This window comes from Lynx canadensis, chromosome B1 (assembly GCF_007474595.2).
Source record: "Lynx canadensis isolate LIC74 chromosome B1, mLynCan4.pri.v2, whole genome shotgun sequence".
In the NCBI taxonomy this organism is placed as follows: Eukaryota; Metazoa; Chordata; class Mammalia; order Carnivora; family Felidae; genus Lynx; species Lynx canadensis.
Window position 1 is genome coordinate 102,311,363 of NC_044306.2, and position 21,023 is coordinate 102,332,385.

A 21,023-nucleotide genomic window follows, 5' to 3' on the forward strand; every position below is an offset into this window, starting at 1 on the left:
GTAGTAATTTTTCCAAAATTAAAAAAAAAGTTAAGAACCCCAATGCTTTCATGTAAATTATTATTTTCAAGCAATCTGTGGACATTGCTTTTGCATAGACTCTGGTTTTGAAAGCTGAAATCCACCAAAAATTTTTAAATATTTTTACTAGTCAAAGACACCAAAAAATAAAAGATTTTTAATATGACAATGGATTGCCTAAATCACATACTAAATTGCTCTATACAGGGAGATTTCACAATCCAGGAGCCATAGCCATGTTGCTGTAAGTAGGATTTCAACAGAGTTTTAGCTTCTTGATAGGATCCAGACATACACTATAGAAAGAAAAAAAATTGAATTATAGGATATAGGCAGAATTTGGCTTATGAAAAGTAAGTAGCCCTAATCTTGTTTCTTTGACATTTTAAAAACTACTGAAAATGTTTTTGCATTCCTATTTTTCTCGTTATTTTTGAAACTAAACATTTTCCTTTCCAACACTCCTTAAAGACATCTTTTAAACATTTTTTTATTAAAATAATCATACTCATTACAGAAAACTTGAAAAGTAGAGAAAATATTAAAAAGAAAATAAAAACCACCTGTATTCCCCAAACTATAGATAACTACCATTATTATTTTGGTTTATTTCCTTTAATTTTTTATAAATGAACATATTGATGAACTTTTATTTTTTTTTTTTAATTTTTTTTTTCAACGTTTATTTATTTTTGGGACAGAGAGAGACAGAGCATAAACGGGGGAGGGGCAGAGAGAGAGGGAGACACAGAATCGGAAACAGGCTCCAGGCTCTGAGCCATCAGCCCAGAGCCTGACGCGGGGCTCGAACTCACGGACCGCGAGATCGTGACCTGGCTGAAGTCGGACGATTAACCGACTGTGCCACCCAGGCGCCCCTTGATGAACTTTTAAAAAAAGCTTTACTGAAGTATAATTTACATACCATAAATGGAGTCACTGCAAGTATACAGTTATGATGATTTTTTTGTAAATTTATACAGGCATGCAACCATCTTATAGTCCAGTGGTAAAACAATCCCATCATCTGCGAAAAGTTCCACTGTGCTCATTTGCAGTCAATCTGTATTCCCAGCGCCAGCCAACCATGAATCTATCTAGTTTGTATTTAAAGTTTGGGTTTTTCTAGAAATTTCATAAAACGTAATTAACACAATATGAACTCTTTTGTGTCATGCTTCTTTCAGTTACCATGTTTTCAGATTAATTCATGTTGTTTCATGTATTTACAGTTGGTTCTGTTTTATTGCTGATTAGGATTCCATAATATGGGTTTATCATATTGTATATGCATTCACAAGCTGATAAACATTTGAATGTTTCCAGTTTTTGCCTATCATGAATAATGCTGCTGTAAACATTTATGTACAAGTCTTATGTGGGTGTAAGTTTTTGTTTCTCCTGGACAGATACTAGTGGAAGTGCTGGATCACATGGTTAACTATAAGTTTCCCTTTGCAAGAAACAGTCAAAATGTTTTCCAGTGTGACTGTACTATTTTACATTCTCATTGGCAGTGTAAGAGGTCTCCAGTTTCTCTGCAACAATACCTTGTATTTATTTTGTATTTTAGTGGATGTGCTACAGTATCAAACTGTGGTCTGATTTTGCATCTCCCTAATGACCAGTGAAGCTGAGCATCTTTTATCTGTGTACTAGGCTATATTCTTTGCTATATATGCACTGGGTTGGAATGCCAGGGTGGCTCAGTCAGTTGGGCATCTGATTCTTGATTTCAGCTAGGTCATGATCCCAGGGTCGTGGGATCAAGCCCCATGTTGGGCTCTGCACTGGGCATGGAGCCTGCATAAGAGTCTCCCTCCTGGGGCGCTTGGGTGGCTCAGGTGGTTGAGCATCCACTTTTGGCTCAGGTCGCCATCTCACAGTTTAGGTTTGTGAGCTTGAGCCCAGCATTATGCTGCTGTCAGCATGAAGCCCCCTTCAGATCCTCTGTACCCCTTTCTTTCTGCCCCTCCCCTGCTTGCATGCAGTCTCTTTCAATAATAAACATTAAAAAAAAAAAAGGATCTCCCTTTCTCTCCACCGTTCTGCCACTCTCCTCTGCTTGGTCTCTAAAAAATACCCCCCAAAATTAAAAAAAAAAAAACAACTGGGTTGTTTGCCCTGTTAATACTAAGTTGTAAAGAGTTCATTGTGTATCACAGATCCAAGACCTTTCATCAGATGTATGATTTGCCAGTATTTTCTTTCACTGTATGGCTTGTATTTTCATTTTCTTAATGATGACTTTTGAAAAGCAAGTTTTTAATTCTGGAGCCCCAGAATTATGTCTTCTTTAATTACTCTCAGCAACATCATCATTCTCAGTGTACAGATCTTGCACTTACTTTGTTAAATTCACTGCTAAGTATATTTTGTATTATTTTAGATGAAACAGTTTTCCTTATTTTTTTCTAATTTTTTTTAACATTTATTTATTTTTGAGAGACCAAGAGAGACAGAGTGTGAGCAGGGGAAGGAGACACAGAATCCAAAGCAGGCGTTAGATGCTGAGCTGTCAGCACAGAGCCCAATGTGGGGCTCCAACTCATGAACCGTGAGATCATGACCTGAGCCAAAGTTGGACGGACGCTTAACCACGCAGGCGCCCCAACAGTTCTCCCAATTTTAATTTTAGAGTGTTCATTCCTAGTACAAAAATACACAGCTTATTTTTCTACACTGTCCTTATACTGTGTACTAAATTTACACATCATATAATTGTTTGTTTTGGTAGATTCCACAGGATATTTTACATACAAGATTATATCATTTACAAATAAGAACAGTTTTTCTTCTCCCTTCCAGTCTCGATGGGTTTTCTTTTTCTTGACTTGCTGCACTTGCTAGGACCTACAGAATAATGTGGAACAGAAATGATGACAGCAGACATTCTTGTTTTCTTCCATAATCTTGGGAAGGTAGGGAGAAAAGTATTCTTTCACCACTAAGCATGATGTCAATGGTAGGTTTTTAATTTGAGGAAGTTTACTTCTATTTCTTAGTGTTTCTATCATGAACATCAGCTGTTCATTTTGTCAAATACATATTGTACATCTTTTGAGGTAATTATGTGGGTTTTAAACATGAATCTACTACATCAAATAATTTTCTGATACTAAATCAACCTTGCATTCCTGGAATAAACCTCCTTTGTGATGGTGTATAATCCTTTTTATGGGTTGCTGGATTTAGTCTGCCAATATCTTAATTCTGCATTTATGTTCCTAAGAGATACTGGTTTGTAGTCTTCATTTTTTTGTGATGTTTTTATCCAGTTTCAGTATCAGGGTTATAGTGACCTCATAAAAGGAGTTGGCGAGTGTTCTCCATTTCATGAAAGAGTTTTTGTAGGATTTGTATTTTTCTTTCTTTTTTCTTTTTTTGCATATATGTTTGATAGAATTCACTCTGCTATTCTTTAGGGAAAGATTTTTTTTTTTAGTTTTTATCTTAATTCCAATTAATATACAGTGTTATATTAGTTTCAGGTGTATGATATAGCAATTCAACAATTCCATACATCGCCAAGTGCTCATGGAGACAGGTGCACTCCCTAATCCCACCACCTATTTAACCCATCCCTCACTCCAACCCCTTTGGTGACAATCAGTTTGTTCTCTATAAGAGTCTATTTCTTGGTTTGTCTCTCTTCTTAGGAAAACAATTTTAATAACTCAACTTCTTTAGTTCAATTTGGATATTCTCTTTAGTCAAGTTTTATAGTTTTTGTCTTTCTAGGAATGTGTTCATCTAATTTGTCTAATTTTTTGACAAAAGTTTGTTCATGATATTCCCTTACAATTATTTTAGCTCTTTGTGGTCTATAGTGATGACCTTTCTTTCATTACAAATTTTGATCACTTGTGTTCTCTCTTATTGGTTACTGTAAAGGATTCTCAATGTCAATTTTTTTCAATGTACCAACATTTGATTTCAGAGTTTTTCTGTTTTTTTGTTTTCTATTTCTCTGATTTCCATACTATATTATTTCTTCCCTCCTACTTTTAATTTGCTCTTCTTCTAATTTCTCAAGGTGGAAGCTCAAATAACATTTTTTTTTTACAATTCTCTTCCTTTCTAATGTAAGGATTTAAACTATAAATTTCTAACCACTTCTTTGATTTATATTCCATACATTTTATTATGTTGTATTTTCATCCAGTTCAAGATATTTAACTTGCCTTATAATTTCTTTGACTCCTGGATTATTCAGAAGTTGTTATAATTCTCAAATGTGTAACTTCTAAGATTTCATTCCATTGTTGATCTCTAATTTAATTCCAAAGTGGTAAGAACATACTTTACATGATTTTAATCCTTTTAAACTTATTGAGACTTGCTTTGTTGCCTATACTAGATAATGTCCCATGTGTACTTAAAAAGAACATATATTCTACCATTGTGTAGAGTGTTTTGTATAGGCCAGTTTGGTTGGCACTCTTATTTAAGCCTTCTACATAGTCTAATTTTTGTCTAGTTGTTCTATCAACTGCTAAAGCAGTAATATTAAAATCTCCTACTATAATTGTAGAATTATCTATTTCACCTTTCAATACTGTCAGTTTTTGCTTATATATTTTGGAGTTCTGTTGTTACTAACACATACAATTGTTATATAATTATAAATGCCATAGCTTCTATTTTTGAAGAATTATTTTGCTGTAATTCTATAGAATTCTTGGTTGCTAGGTTTTTCTTTCAGCACTTTTCACTGCATTTCACTGCATTCTGGTCTCCATTATTTCTTTTCTAACAGCTTTAAGATGTAATTCATGTATCATAAAACTCACTCTTTTAAAGTGTATGTTTCAATGACTTTCAGTACATTCACGAAGTTGTACAACCATTACCACAGATTCCAGAAATTTTTCATCACTCTAAAAAGGAATCCTATACCCATTAGTAGTCAATCCTTCTTCTCTCCTCCCCACCAGCCCCTGGAAACCACTAATCCACTGTCTCTATGAATTTGACTATTTTCATATAAATGGAATCATATTATCTGTGGCCTTTGTGTCTGGCTTCTTTCATTTAATATCATGTTTTCAAGATTGATCCATGTTGCTTATGGATGATTAAAGAGATATGCCACATTTTGTTTATCCATTCATCAGCTGATGAACATTTGGGTTGTTTCCACCTTTTGTACATTATGAACACTGCTGCTATGAACATTCATATACACGTTTTTCTGTGAATATATATTTTCAATTCTCTTACGCATATATCTAGGTGGGGAATTCCTGGGCTACATGCTAACTCTGTATTTAACTTTTTGAGGAACTGTTAAATTATTTCCCAAAGGAGCTGCATTTTACATTCCTACCAGCAATGTGTGACGATTCCAATTTCTTCACGTCCTTGCCAACACTTGCTAATTAGTGTCTTTTTTTACTATAGATATATCCTAGTATATGTAAAGCAGCAAACCACCGTGGTTTTCATTTACATTTCCCTAATGATTAATGATGCTGAACATCTTTTCATATTCTTATTGGCCATTCGTTTATCTTCTTTATAGAAATGTCTATTTAAACTTTGGTCATTTTATAGAGGAGTCATCTATTATTGAGTTGCAAGGCTTCTTTGTATATTGTAGACACAAGTCCCTTATCAGGTATATAATTCACAAATATTTCCTGCTAGTATGTAGCTTGCCCTTTCATTTTCTTAATAATTCTTGAAATGCAAAAGTTGTTATTATAATAAAGTCTAAAATACAAATTTTTTCTCTTATGGATATTTTTGGTAGATCTAAGAAAACTTTCTCTAACTTAAGAATACACATATTTTCTTCTATGTTTTCTCCTAAGAGTTTTGTAGTTTTAATTCTTACATAGATCATCCATTTTGAGTTAATTTTTGTATATAGTGTGAGGTAGAGGTCCAAGTTCATTCTTTTCCATGTAGATTTCAAGTTGTCCCAAGACTATTTGCCAAAAAGACGATTTTTTTTCCCACTGAATTATCTTGGTGCTCTTGTTAAAAATCAACTGACCATAAATGCCAGGATTTATTTCTCAACTATCAATTATATCCTATTGATCTATATGTTTATCCTTATGCCAGTATTACAGTGTCTTGATTACTGTGACTTTCTGGTAAGCTTTGAAATCAGGAAGTGTGAACTGTCAAACTCTATTCTTATTCAAGACTGTTCTGGTTATTTTAGGTTGGCCTCCATTGTTGCTAATGAGGAATCAGCCTTTAGATGTACTGCTCTTTGGTTGGCAACTTTTTTCTTTTGCGGTTTTCAAGATTTTCTCTTTGTCTTCGTCTTAAGCAGTCTGAATATGACATATCTAGATATGAATCTTTTTTAAAATTTTATTTTTAAAATCCCAATTACAGTGTTATATTAGTTTCAGGTGTGCAATATAGTGATTCAACAATTCTATACATTACTCAGTGTTCATCATTAGATAAATCTTAATCCCCTTACTTTTTCGACCCATCCCCACCCACCTTTTCTCTGGCAACCATTGGTTTGTTCTCTATATTTAAGAGTCTGTCTTTTTATTTTGTTCATTTGTCTTGCTTCATAAATTCCACATATGAGTGAAATCATATGATATTTGTCTTTCTCTGACTTATGGTTGGATTTAGAGGGCATGGATCTTTTAAAATAGTTTTTCCTTTCTTGGGAGTCTGCTGAGTTTCCTGGATCTGTTAATGTTTTTCATCCAGTTTGGGGATTTTTTCAGTAATTATTTCTTCAAATATTTTTCCCAGCCCTTTTTATTTCTTTCCCTCTGAGATTCCTAATACACATGTGTTGGTGAGCTTAATATTTTTCCACAGATCTCTGATGCTGTTTTTCATTCTTCCATTTGTTTTCATTCTTTCAAAAAAACTTTCTATTATCTTCAAAGTTTATTGATTTTTATCTGTCATCTCAAATGTACTGTTGAGCCCATCTAAATAATTTTTCATTTATTACATATTATTTCAATTCTGGAATTTTTATTTGTTGTTTTATCATTTCTATTTCTCCACTGAGATTGCCTATTTATTAATACACTTATATTTTCCATTACTTCTCCAAACATATTTATAATAGCTACTTTGAAGTTTGCTATACTCAACATTTGCTAAACTCAACAAAATCAGTTTCTATGGACTGTTATTTTTTCCCGAGTATAGGTTTCACTTTTGTGTTTTTTTTACATATCCCAGAACTTTTGGCTTAAACTTAAACTTTTTAAATAATATATTGTAGCAAATCTGGATATAGTTTTAGTTTTTCTAAAGTTTTTTTTTTAATTTACCTTGCTTAAATTGTGACATCTGTTTGCTCCATGGTGTGCAACTGCTGCTATCTCTCCCAAGTTTTTTTATTCTTATATTTGTGTTTTAGCCTGGCTTCTGAATGCTTACCCTCTATCTACATAACTTAATGATAAACAAATGATTTCAGTTGATACTGCTCAAACACCTTAAACCTACAAGGCATCTACATTCTTCTGATCAATTTGTGTGTGTGTGTGTGTGTGTGTGTGTGAGAGAGAGAGATTATGTCCACAGTTCCCCCCACCTTATCCATGGTTTTGCTTTCCCTGGTTTCAGTTACCCGTAGTTAACTGCGTTCCGGAAGCAGATGATCCTCCTTCTGAGGTATCAGGAGGTCAGTAGTAGCCTTCATGCTATGTCAGAATGCCTACATCATTCACCTTACTTCATTTCATCACATAAGCATTTTATCATTTCACAAGAAAAAGAAAGGTGAGTACAGCACAATAAAATATTTTGAGAAAGAGACCACACAACTTTTATTACAGTATATTATAATTGTTCTATTTAATATTATTGTTGTTAAACTCTTATTGTGCCTAATTTATAAAACACTTTATCACAGGTATGTATGTATAAGAAAACAACAGTATATATAGGGTTCAGTACTATCTGCCGTTTTAGGCATCCACTGGGGTTACTGGAAGTATCCCCCATGCATAAGGAGGGACTACTGAATTTAATGCCATAGCCGTTCTCTTTTACACTTTCACTCTTTACTGGGTTCTCTGGGATCTTCCCTGCACAAGTGTAGTTTCTCATTCAGCCAAGGATATATGGAGAATTTATCTCAGCTCTTCTATGACTCTTTCATTTCCAAAGCCTACCTATTAAGTTACTAGTTGGTGCATCACTTGCCCCAACCAGGACTGCAATCTTGGGCCAGAAAAATTGTTGATTTTCCTCATCTGTTTGTTACTAGGTTTGTAACTTTTAGCTGAAAAAGCCTCAAATTTTCACCCCCTGCACCAAATCAAGTCCACTCTTAAGTAGCAAATCTACTACTTCCAGTGGCATCCTCCCTCTAGTAAAAACTACGGTTTTTGCCATTCAAACTAGCAGAGGGGAGGGAGAAAGAAGAGGAACAGCTCTGGGTGAAGGCACCACAAACTCCTGTTATTCTTATCCAAAGTTCTAGCAGTTTTTCAAGAATATACACTTTCTGCTGTTTCTCTGTCTTCAATTCCCAGAGTTGTGAAAGGTGGTTTTTTGAGAATTTTGTCCAGTTTCATACTTTCTTTTATAAAAATGATCTGCAATTTCTTCTTGCCACCAAACCCAAAAATTGTGTAGATAAGCCTTTATACTTAAAAATGTGTATACATACCCACAAATCTGTAGTTATTATAATTTGTTTCACAGGTGGGGATTTATAGTGTGAGCATTAAGATATTGGTGAAATTAAGGGACTTTCATACAATACTAGATTATTAACTGAATTAGGCCATCAGAAACATTCTGTATTTAATAACTTGATGTTATTAAACTTAATGTGATGGGTATGTCATATTATGATAACATGGTTCATGTCAGACTATTCCGAATGAAAAAAGCAGATTCAAAAACATCCAGTATGAACTTAATATTTTAAAATTTATGTAAATATATATATACACACACACACACACACATATATATATGCATGACACAGGTGACAAAAACTGAAATAATGTGCTTATAACATGCAATAGCTCTTAATCTTATAAAAGATTAAGAACATTATAATTTGAATAGTAGGAATGATTACAAGTAGTATTTTTCCTTTGTATTTAAAAAAATTGGCAAATTCTCTATACGTTACATTTGTAATACTAAAAACAGAATATTTTTAAAGAGAGAAAAAGGCTCTGTGAATCACCAACCTAATCAGGTCCAAGTCACATGCTGAAATTAAAGCTATTTCACAACTTTGAAATAGGAAAATTAATTTATATGGGTATTTTAATGTATTATTTTAAAATACGTAACCTCTAAAGTTAACACAGTTAACACCTACAGAAAAAAAATTCATTACCATTTTGTTTCTCTGGATATGAAAGCAGGTTTTGACTGATATCATCAAAGTATGTACCTACCAACTAAGGTCACTACTTTAAGTGGCAACACTCATTTACACATCCAATTTCTGGCATAGTCATTTAAAAATGAATTTTACCAGTACATGGCAATACCTTAGAGTCAGGTACTATTCAACCAACTTCTGCTGTGTATCATCATCAAATTACATTTTTGTTGTCTTAAATTTGATTTCTATAATCATTTTCATTCCTTGAAGGACTTACCTTTGCTGCATGGTACGTACTAGCTTCAAGTAAATCTTCTTTTTTAGCTTCTTTGGCAAGCAGGTTAAATCGACTTAACATTGCAGCCTTACAAAGCCGACTTGCCATTGACACACCACTTTTAAATGGGGAACTAAAGTAGGAAGGAATGAAACATTCATCATTATTCAAGGATATATGTTGACACTGTAGACAGTAAAATCAACACAGAATCTACAAATATTTTTCTCAGTTATGTACAATGCAATTTACATGAAAATTGTTCTGAATATTTAATTATTTTCTGAAGCTTATTTCTTTTATTAAATTGCAGTTTTAGTTACTATAGTGTTGCATTAAAAATTAAAGAAGATGGACATTGGAGCATTTTATTGTTTGAAGCAAAATTAATCTATTTTGATCCAAATTAAAACAACGGTTTTACCAGAATTGACTGGAAAAAAGCAGAGAAATATTTTCTGGAACTGATGAAAATGTCCTGCACTTTGGAGTGATGGTTACACAGGTATATACATATATCAAAAATCATGAAACTGTGCAGTGCATTTCACTGTATGTAAATTTAACTCACTAAAAAGTAAAATATCTACACCCCTTCTCATGACCTCCCATATTTGCATATGTGCATGTAGATATATTTTTTGTTTCTAATAAAAGCGGGTCCACAGACTATGAAAGTTTTTGCTATTGTAACTCTCTCTTCGTTGTATCTTCTCGCATTAGCTGTTCTTGTGATTACAAAAATTGCCCAAATCCTTTCTTCCTCCCTGTGTTCATGATCTTTATAATGTGACTTTTCAAATTCTCCTCTCAATAACTGTGGTTAATTTCTCCTCCCCTTGAATTTGGTCTAGCTTTGTGACTTATTTTGAACAGAATAGATGATGTGTCAGTTCTGAGCCTGGGCCTCATAGGTTTGTGTTCTCATTCTCTAGGGAATCCTCTGCCAAATGAGCCAGCTAGGACTAATCTACAAGAGGTTGAGATAACATATGGACCAGAGTCCCGTCATCCCTCTAAGATCAGCCAAATTGACTTTCAATTGACTTAGAGCTAACTCCAGACGAATGAGGGAGTCTAACCAAATCCAGCTCAGGTGACCTAAAAACTTGTGAGCAGTAATAACTGGTTATTTTAAGTTTTGAGGTAGTTTTTTTTTTTTTTTTTTTAAGTTTTTTTTTTCAACGTTTACTTATTTTTGGGACAGAGAGAGACAGAGCATGAACGGGGGAGGGGCAGAGAGAGAGGGAGACACAGAATCAGAAACAGGCTCCAGGCTCCGAGCCATCAGCCCAGAGCCTGACGCGGGGCTCGAACTCACGGACCGCGAGATCGTGACCTGGCTGAAGTCGGACGCTTAACCGACTGCACCACCCAGGCGCCCCAGTTTTGAGGTAGTTTTAACCACGTTTTGAGGTAGTTTATATACAGCAGTAGTTAACGTACCCTCTGGTGTATGAAATCTGTTGTGTGATATCTTTATTAATATTTTCACCAAGATAACCTTTTGTTGTAGTTTTTTCCAATGATTCTTCAGCTTTTCAGGTATAAATGATACCATATGCAAATAAAGGTAATTTTACCTCCTTCTTTTCAATATTTTATAGCCTCTCACTTCTTTCTCTTGTCCAAATGCTTTCAGTAAAAGATTAAATAGCAGTAACAGTAAACAATAATGTCTTGTTCTGGATGTTAGTGGAAATGCTTCTGAGATTTCCTCATCAATCATGATGATACTTCTAATAAAGACACATTTTATCTTTAACAAAAGTATCAAAATATTCCTTTTTTATTATCTTTATCTAGATAGTTGAATATCTGTATTATGTGCCTTCTTAGAATTTATAGAGAGGAATATTTGGGGTATTTCCCTAGAACAATTATTATGACAAATTATTTTAATAAGAATTTCTAATGTGGTATTATTTCTATTATGTTAGTACTATCCTCAAATTCCTAGAAAAAATACCAATTGGTATTGCTGTATAAAATATATATATATTTTTAATATACTACTACATTCTGCTTCCTAATATTTTATACATAAATTTCGCTCAGATATAAAAGAAAGTTTAGCCTGTAACTTTTGTGAGGGGAGGGCATCAATCGTCTATCCTATTTAAGTACAGTGGTATACCTGCTTCATAAAAGGATTTTGAAGTTTTCTATCTTTAGATAGCATTGGAAATGTCTACTATTTAAGATTTAAAAAATTCCTCTGAACCACCGGAGAATGGTGCCTTCTTTGAGAACAGTTAGGGCATCTTCTTGATAACTTTTATTATGAAAACAGTGTTTAGATTTTTCCCTCTTCTGTACCAGTTATAGAAATAATTTTTTCCTAGAAATGTACGCATTTCACAAGATTTTCAAATATATTTACATGGTTGACCAAAGAAGTTTTTTAGGATTCTTTCAATCTTCTATTTTTGTTAATTACTCCCTTTTTGTTAAATGAGATTAATAAATGACATTTGCCAGAATCACCTTTTTATGATTACTTACAACTTGTTTGTGCTCTAGCTCTTTAATTTACATTCCTTTTATTGATTTTTTTCATTCTGCTTGATTTCCATTATTTGTTGATATAAGCATTTAAAGTACTGATTTTCTATTCAGCTTTGCTTTAGCTATATCCTACAAATTCTTACATGAAATGCTTTCAATATCCTTGTATTCTAAATATTCTGAAGTTTCATTTTACATTTCCTCTTTGAGCCAAAAGTTAAGAGTATTTTTCCCAATAAATTTCTAGTATCCTGATTTTAGTATTTATAGATTTACTATATTACAAATACTATCTACACATTGCTTCTTTTAGAATTTGAAATTTTCTTTGTGGCCTAACATAGGATGAATTTTTTTCAATATTCTACAGGTTCTTGAAAAGTAGGTATATTTTACATTTTTATGGTGCAAAGTTTCATAAGTTAAGCAAATCTATCTTTTTGTTATTAAAAACCACTATATCCTTGCTTATTGTCTATTTGCTAATGAAAGAGGTCAATTATGGTCTCAACTAGTGGTGGATCTTAATTTTTCCTCCTTTTCTGTAACTTCTGCTATATGAACCTTGATACTATGTTATTTGTTGCATAGATATCCATTAACTGTTTTTGTCTTCCTTGTAAATTATACCTTTCAGTGATAAAGTATCCTTTGCCTTACGTAATGCTTTGAGGTTGAACTATACTTTGTCTAATATTTAGATCACATCTGCTCTCTCCATTTGTAATCACCTGGCAAGGATTTAGTTACAATAAAAGAATTAGGCTCATTTTATATTTATTGATTTTAGTCTTGTTGCATTATTTTCTGTTTTCAGTAAAAGATTTTTAAATGTCTTTTATCGAAGATTTGTTTTGTTTTTATGTGTATAGTTTGTTCATAATTAACAGTGATATTACTTTTTGATGATGCAAAGCAATAGTTTAATTCACATTAGTTGAAGTAATCAACAGAATGCTTGACTGAGTTCATACCAAGAAATATTTGTATGTGGTCTTGATTTAAATCCATCTTTCACAAAGAAAGCAAGATTAAGCATTTAAACTTTTAACATTATTCATTACTTCAGTATAAACCTATGGTCACACGAAAAGAAGGGTTTTAGCTTTGCTTGACAATCAGTGGCAGGGATGTTACAAAGAAATGTCTAAAGGCATAGTGTCTAAAGACAAGGGCTTTGGAAATACAATGTCCAGATCAGAATCCCAGCTGTGTCACTTACTATTTGGATGACTTTAAACAAGATATTTAACCTACTTGACAGTTTACCTGTAAAAGAGCAACAATACAACCTAATCTACAGGGTTATTACAAGAAGGTAGTATAACATAGTACGTTAGTTCTCACATTTAAGTGTAAGTAAGTAACAGGGGCGCCTGAGTGGCTCAGTCGGTTCAGCATCCGACTTCAGTTCAGGTCATGATCTTGTGGTTCGTGAATTCAAGCCCCGTGTAGGGCTCTATGTGGACAAGCTCAGAGCCTGGAGCCTAGTTTGGATTCTGTGTCTCCCTCTCTCTCTCTGCTCTCCCTGGCTCATGCTCTGTTTCTCTCGCTCTCAAAAATAAAAAGTAAAAAAATAAAAAATTAAGTGTAAGTAGGTAATACTTGAAAACACATATCAAATATACAGATTCTTGAGCCTTAGATCCAGAAATTCAGCTTCAGTAAGAGAAAATGAATTTTTAATACAAACACATTATATGATTCCAGTGCTAATTAAAATCATGAAATGAGGTGTGCCTGGGTGGCTCAGTTGGTTAAGCATCTGACTTCAGCTTAGATAATGATCTCACAATTCATGAGTTTGAGCCTTGGGTTGGGCTCTATGCTAACAGCTCAGAGCCTGGAGCCTGCTTCGGATTCTGTGTCTCCCTCTCTCTCTGCCGCTCTCCCGCTCATGCTGTCTCTCAAAAATGAATAAATGTTTAAAAAAAATTTAAGTATTTAAAATCATGAAATGATACTTAGAAAAATATAGGTTCTGGAGACTGATTTTGAATGCTGGCTCCATTCAACTTACTATGTAACTTCAGTAAGTTATAGAACTTCTCCAGGTCTGTTTTCTCATCAGAAAAAAAAAAAATGTTTTTTTTTCTCCTTAAATTAGTATAGTCACACTCAATGATAACACACTCATTATTGTTCATAATTTAAAATTTTTTACCTAAAAAAGTTACAATAATTTTAAAAACTGTATTAAAATGTATTATTTTGCTTATATGTGCTTTTGGGAGGGACTTTGTTTTTATTATAGCATAGACAGAGGGAGATTTACTGTGAAGCTTAACTTCTGGGCCCCTTACACTTGCACTTCTAAATACAGCTGATCCTTGAACAACACAGGTTTAAACTGTATGTACAGTTTTTCTTTTTATGTACAGATTTATGTACAGATGTTCTTTTCTAATAAATACAGTATTTTCTCTTACAATTTACTTTTTCTTTTTTTTTCATTTTTATTTAAATTCCAGTTAGTTGACACAGTGTAATATTAGTTTTAGGTATACAATTTAGTGATTCATCACTTACATATAATACCCAGTACTCATCACAAGTGCCCTGCTTAATATGCGGTTTTAAAAGAAATTAGAAATGCTAACCTTTCAGTGATCTTTCCACTTAGGCCATCCACAATCTCCAAAGAAATGTCCCCCTGTGCCCAATTCAGACTCAGGGATTTATATTCCAAGTTGGTTTGAAGTGGATATGCAGAAGGTACTAAACTAACATGAGGTCTGTTGACCAAGTAAAACATTGGAAGTTTTGAAGTCAGTGCATCATCAACACGTTGCTTTATAGCAATTTCTAAACCTCTAGTATCGCTGCAATTCCCATTACCTAAAAAGTAAAAACAAAACACTCAGAAGAAGTTCAATATTAAAAGACTATACACCAAAAAAAAAAAAAAAATGGAAAGAGTCTAAAGTCTATCTTTTATCTTGCTACTTTTCCTTTCCTACTTCTCTCTTAGCACCTGTTTCCATATTCTTTACCAGAATTAGGACAAGGTATCAAGGTCATGATTTCTATTCAAAAAAGAATCTACAGAAAATACAGAAAGTAAAAAAAATTGAAATTCCAGTGAAGAGCCAGAACTGACCCAGAAAAAAAAGAAAACAAAAAACAAGCAAGCAAGCAAAGAAAAAAATCCCAGTACTTTATACAGGTTTCTGCCAAAGACAATTGACTCGTCTTGATTCCTCAGATGACAGCATGAAACCAACACCTAATACATGAGATAAATGTGGCTGAGAAATAGTTGGTGAGAGTAAGTTACTTTTCTATATCTAAGGACCACAAATTACAATTATTCTAGTACTGTAATAGTCCAGTTTCACAACACAAAGTAATTTAAGGAATGACCATTTCTGGTTAAAATTTTGACCAATATCAAAATTTTGGAGTTCTTGGTTAAAATAACTGTTGAAAGAGAGCTCAAAGAGATGCAATGTCATTAGTAAGGTATAAAATAATGGGCTGAAAACTTAAAACAGAAGTTAAACAAGTCATTCCTATTTAAAAATTAAGAATTCTAAAGTAGATCTCTTTTCTCCTTAGAGGGTCAGAGGTTCTCACAAAAGAAATTTTATAAACTACTAGATAATACTTTAGAAAAAAGTTGTTTCCGTATCACTGAAATTGTTGAGATGGATGGCTACTGGTCTTACACTCATTATGACTACTTGGAAACTAGAAAATGATGTAAAGAGAGCATGAGTTGCTTTTGTTACCCTTTTTCTAAGCATTCCTTTGTGTGTGTGTGTGTGTGTGTGTGTGTGTGTGTGTGTGTGTTTCATTTTAATTCTGGTATAGTTAACATACAGTGTTAAATTAGTTACAGGTATTTCACACAGTGATTCAACAATTCTGTGTATTACTTGGCACTCATCAAGATGTGTACTCTTTTTTTTTTTAAGTTTTTTTTTAATGTTTATTTATTTTGGGGACAGAGAGAGACAGAGCATGAATGAGGGAGGGGCAGAGAGAGAGGGAGACACAGAATCGGAAGCAGGCTCCAGGCTCTGAGCCATCAGCCCAGAGCCCGACGTGGGGCTCGAACTCACAGACCATGAGATCATGACCTGAGCTGAAGTCGGACGCTTAACCGACTGAGCCACCCAGGCGCCCCAAGATGTGTACTCTTAAAATCCCCATCACCTATTTCACTCACACTCCCTCCAATGTACCTTCTCTATAGTTAGGAGTCTGTTTTCTGGTTTGTCTTTTTTTTTTTTTTCCTGCTTCTTTGTTTCTTAAATTCCACAGGAGTAAACTCATGATATTTGTCTTTCTAGGACTTATTTTGCTTAGCCTATACCCTCTAGATCTAACCCATGTTGCTGCAAATGGCAAGATTTCATTCTTTTTAATGACTGAATAATATTCCAATGTATGTATACACCACATCTTCTTTATTCATCTACTGATAGACACTGAGCACTCCTTTGAATATTCCAAATTAAGAAATACTGACAAATGAAGTCTAGGATAAAGATATGCTGGGCACACAAAAAAAAGATGCTTGGGCATAAAATACTGGTAAGAAGGAAGGTCTGTGGTCTGTGGAATAGTCACTGTATCTATAATGGACAGAAGACATGGATTCAAAAGAAAATGTTATATATTACATACTGTGCTACAAACTAAATGTATTCCCACAAAATTAATATGTTGAAACCTAATTCCCAATGTGATGGTAGTTGGAGGTGGGCCTTTGTGAGGTGCCCTCATAAAAGAGGCTTTCACCCCTGCTACAGTATTAGGACACAGTAAGAAAACAGTCAACCATGAATCAGGAGACAGGCCCTCACCAGACAGTGAATCTGTCAGCACCATGATCCTAGAATTTCTAGCCTCCAGAAGTGTGAGAAATATATGTTTAGGTGCTTAAGACACCCAATCTGTGGTGGGTAGCCACAGAGTAGTAGCCCAAACAGAATAAGACATACTGTAATAAGATAAGGATACTATTTGTGCCCAAGGTACCAAGACATATTTAGGAAAAAAAAAAAAAAAAAAAAAAAAAAAAAAAAAAAACCCAACAACACTGCAAGTCAAATTCCATGTAAGATTCCTTAAATGCCAAATTGTTTCAACTAGATGTTTTAATAGGGTGGTATAAAAGCAATAATTTAATAGAAAAAATCAAGGATATTGATACTAGAAATTTTACTTTTCCCCCTTATATATGTATGCTTTAACTATTAACTAAATCTGAGGTGTGGTTTTGGTTCTATCTTGAAACTAAATCTTGTTCCTGGAAAAATATGGCTCTAAAATTATGTCATATAATAGGAAAAGTTTGATTTATTTAAAATCATCTAAAATAACAACAAAAAACTCGAAAGGTAAGTCAAAAAATAAATCTAATCAAAGACTGAAGCAGACCTGAATTGACAGCTTTTTTTTTTTAATTTTTATTTATTTTTGACAGAGAGAGACAGAGCATGAGTAGGGGAGGGGCAGAGAGAAGGAGACACAGAATCTGAAGCAGGCTCTAGGCTCAGAGCTGTCAGCACAGAGCCTGACATGGGGCTTGAACCCACAGACCGTGAGATCATGACCTGAGCCAAAGTCAGATACTCAACTGACTGAGCCACTCAGGCGCCCCAACTTGACAGCTTTTTATACAGAAAAGATTCTCAGAAGCATAATCTACCATAAGTGTAATGTAAATCAATAGAAATGGTTCCTGAAAACAGTGTGGAGGTTCCTCAGAAAATTAAAAATAGACCTACCCTATGACCCAGCAGTAGCACTGCTAGGAATTTACCCAAGGGATACTGGAGTACTGATGCATGGGGGCACTTGTACCCCAAGGTTATAGCAGCACTCTCAACAATAGCCAAATTGTGGAAAAAGCCTAAATGTCCATCAACTGATGAATGGATAAAGAAATTGTGGTTTATATACACAATGGAGTACTACGTGGCAATGAGAAAGAATGAAATATGGCCCTTTGTAGCAATGTGGATGGAACTGGAGAGTGTGATGCTAAGTGAAATAAGCCATACAGAGAAAAACAGATACCATATGTGTCCACTCTTATGTGGATCCTGAGAAACTTAATAGAAACCCATGGGGGAGGGGAAGGAAAAAAAAAATAGAGGTTAGAGTGGGAGAGAGCCAAAGCATAAGAGACTCTTAAAAACTGAGAACAAACTGAGGGTTGATGGGGGGGTGGGAGAGAGGGAAGGGTAGGTGATGGGCATTGAAGAGGGCATCTTTTGGGATGAGCACTGGGTGTTGTATGGAAACCAATTTGACAATAAATTACATATATTAAAAAAAAAAAAAAAGAAATGGTTCCTGAAGTAGCTAATAAAAACTGAAGCGGCATGAATAAGAATGAAGTATCTAAATCAAACATTAGAGAACTGTGCACTGGTCCTACCACATCTGGAACATTGTAATTAGTCTGAAGCATTACATTGTTACCACCACCACCCATATACCACAGAACATCTGGAGAAAACAAATCACGTTCCTGTGAAACACAAATGTGTGGCTAGAAGAAGACATAAGGCAAGAAGCATCCTGTGTGTGTATTCATAACACTCACTCTGTATTTTACACAAAGGGCACCCCTGAGGGTAACACAACAGTACACAGCACCTAGCATTTAGTAGGTGGCTCAATAAATACCTGATGAAAAAGGAATATAAAAGATTAGATTACCAGAAAGCAATAATTATCAATTCTGGATGCACATTAGAATCACTAGGGATTGGAATATTAATACCAATACTTAATTCCCATATTATTTTAAAAGCTTCCCAGATGATCATCAAATGTAACAAGAGTAAAGAATTTAAAAAAAAATATTTTTTAACTGTTCCAGGCAGAATACGTTTTAAGTAGAAAAATAAAAGCACTTTCAACAATAAAACATGCTGACTCAAACCATTTATTCATGAAACATTTACATTTGTGCTAGGGAACATAATCCAGACCAAGATGAGTGTGGCATAGCATCTGCCTTCAAGACCATCAAGTTTAAGAGACATAGCAGTGAAATTCTAGTCACTGGCTATGCTCAGACAAAGCTGTCAGAGCTCAATTTAATAAAAAAAAAGCACCAGCATGAGAAGTTATAAGACTAGGTTTGAGTCTTGGCTCTGCCAATAGGCAAACTGAATGATTTTGGGCAAGTCTTTTATTAACATTGTGAACCTCCAATCACTGATCTTTAAAAAAAAAAAAAAAAAAAAAAAAAAAGGAGTAACATAATCTCTAAGGTTATGAAATGTTTAAATCTATGTTTAAAACAGTTTCACTAGGAGGGAATCAGCAATTAGTATTCTTTATAATCCAAATGTACAATTCAAATCAGCATATGAAAAGCACTCCTGGATGGGAATACCTCTGGACAAACACTCTTGAAATGTTTAGACAGATGACCTTACCTTAACAGAATACCAAATTTGCAAAATATATCTTAAAAACCTTGAAAATATAAATCCAGCTGTTTTTAAGTACCTAAGCAAAGTGAAATTTCTTCCATATTAGTCTGGATTGCTTTCTATTCAAATAATAGTAAATGTCTTTTTAAATGCAAGTCTAAGATTTTTTCCTAAAAAAGAAAAAGAATACTACCATAAAATGATAAATATCTGAATATAAAATTTGTTTCTGTAAACTTTTTAAAATGTTAAATAAGTCTTAAAATATAATACTCTCCATTGGTAACTGATCTAGTAAATTAGGTTTTTAAGAATCAAAATAAAGAACTGTAAAAACTTTCATGAGACTTATTAAAAGAGAATGGGATGAGGTCACTATTCTCAAAGAACTAGATTTAATTAAAGGGCAGTAAATTTCAATTCTAAATACGGAGAAATTCGTTTTTAAAACAATTGGAGCTATTCAATTAATAGAAGAGATTGGTTTTAAATCCTATGCTCCACATTACTAGATGCTTTTAAACTAAGGTCAGATGATCCTTTATCAGGAATGACATAAAAAGAGTTTATTATTAAGTGAGCAGCTATACTAGACTACTAATACAGTTCAGTGAACTCAGGATTCTTTTAGCTCTCCAAATCACATTCTTTTAGTGTACGGACACTTTAAATGAGTATTTCTCAAAGAGCCATTCACATCATCTGTATAAGAATCACCCAATGGTGCTCTTTTAAAATGTATATTCCTCTGCCTCAAAACTTCCTACCTCCTCCACCAGACACAAAATAGAGATCATAAGAAGTCCAAAAATGTGCCTTTGTTACAAACTTATACAAATTAAAATCATTTAGACTATACCAGACAGAACATCAGTTAGCTTTAGATGTGTCCCACAAAGATGCCAAGAAAAGAGAGCAGAAACAATTTTACAAAGTCTTATATAGTGTTTTATCGTTACCTGGTGTTCCCCATTGCTAGGTGCAAGATGAACTCAAAATGACAAGATTTAATTTTTAAGTTCCTATCCTAAACCACTAGCTAAATTCTTTTTTTTTTTTAATTAAAAAAATGTTTTTTATTGTTTATTTATTTTTGAGACAGAGAGAGAGCATGAGCGGAGGAGGGGTAGACAGAGAGAGGGAAACACAGAATCCAAAGCAGGCTCCAGGCTCTGAGCTGTCAGCACAGAGCCCGACGTGGGGCTCAAACTCACAAGCTGTGAGATCATGACCTGAGCCAAAGTCAGACGCCCAACAGACTGAGCCACCCAGGCGCCCCAACCACTAGCTAAATTCCAAGTAATTTTACAAGAACCTATATCCATCCTTTTGAGAAACTAAATATAGTATGGAGTTATGTCATATAAATGACATATTTTAAAATACCTTCTTCATCAGAGTCAAAGAAAGCTGTGATTCTAGAGAAAGCATAGATAATTCTTAGATACTTCATAGACATTCAAAAAGAAAAAGAGCCTTTCTTAAAGGAGATTGAGGAAAGTTTAAGTGTCTGAGA

The 21,023-nt window shown here is 33.9% G+C and overlaps 1 protein-coding gene across 2 annotated transcripts in view; it reads right to left on the reverse strand.

The window, feature by feature from the left end:
- Positions 1–203: 203 nt before the first annotated feature.
- ADAD1 (adenosine deaminase domain containing 1) overlaps positions 204–21,023 on the reverse strand; it is a 49,385-nt gene continuing 28,565 nt past the window's right edge. For both annotated transcript variants that reach the window (XM_030311905.1, XM_030311904.1), the window contains exons 9-11: positions 14,705–14,942; positions 9,597–9,729; positions 204–317 (exon numbers count right to left, since the gene is read on the reverse strand). In XM_030311905.1, the coding sequence (XP_030167765.1) occupies positions 204–317; positions 9,597–9,729; positions 14,705–14,942 (485 nt within the window). The remainder of the gene's footprint in view (positions 318–9,596; positions 9,730–14,704; positions 14,943–21,023) is intronic.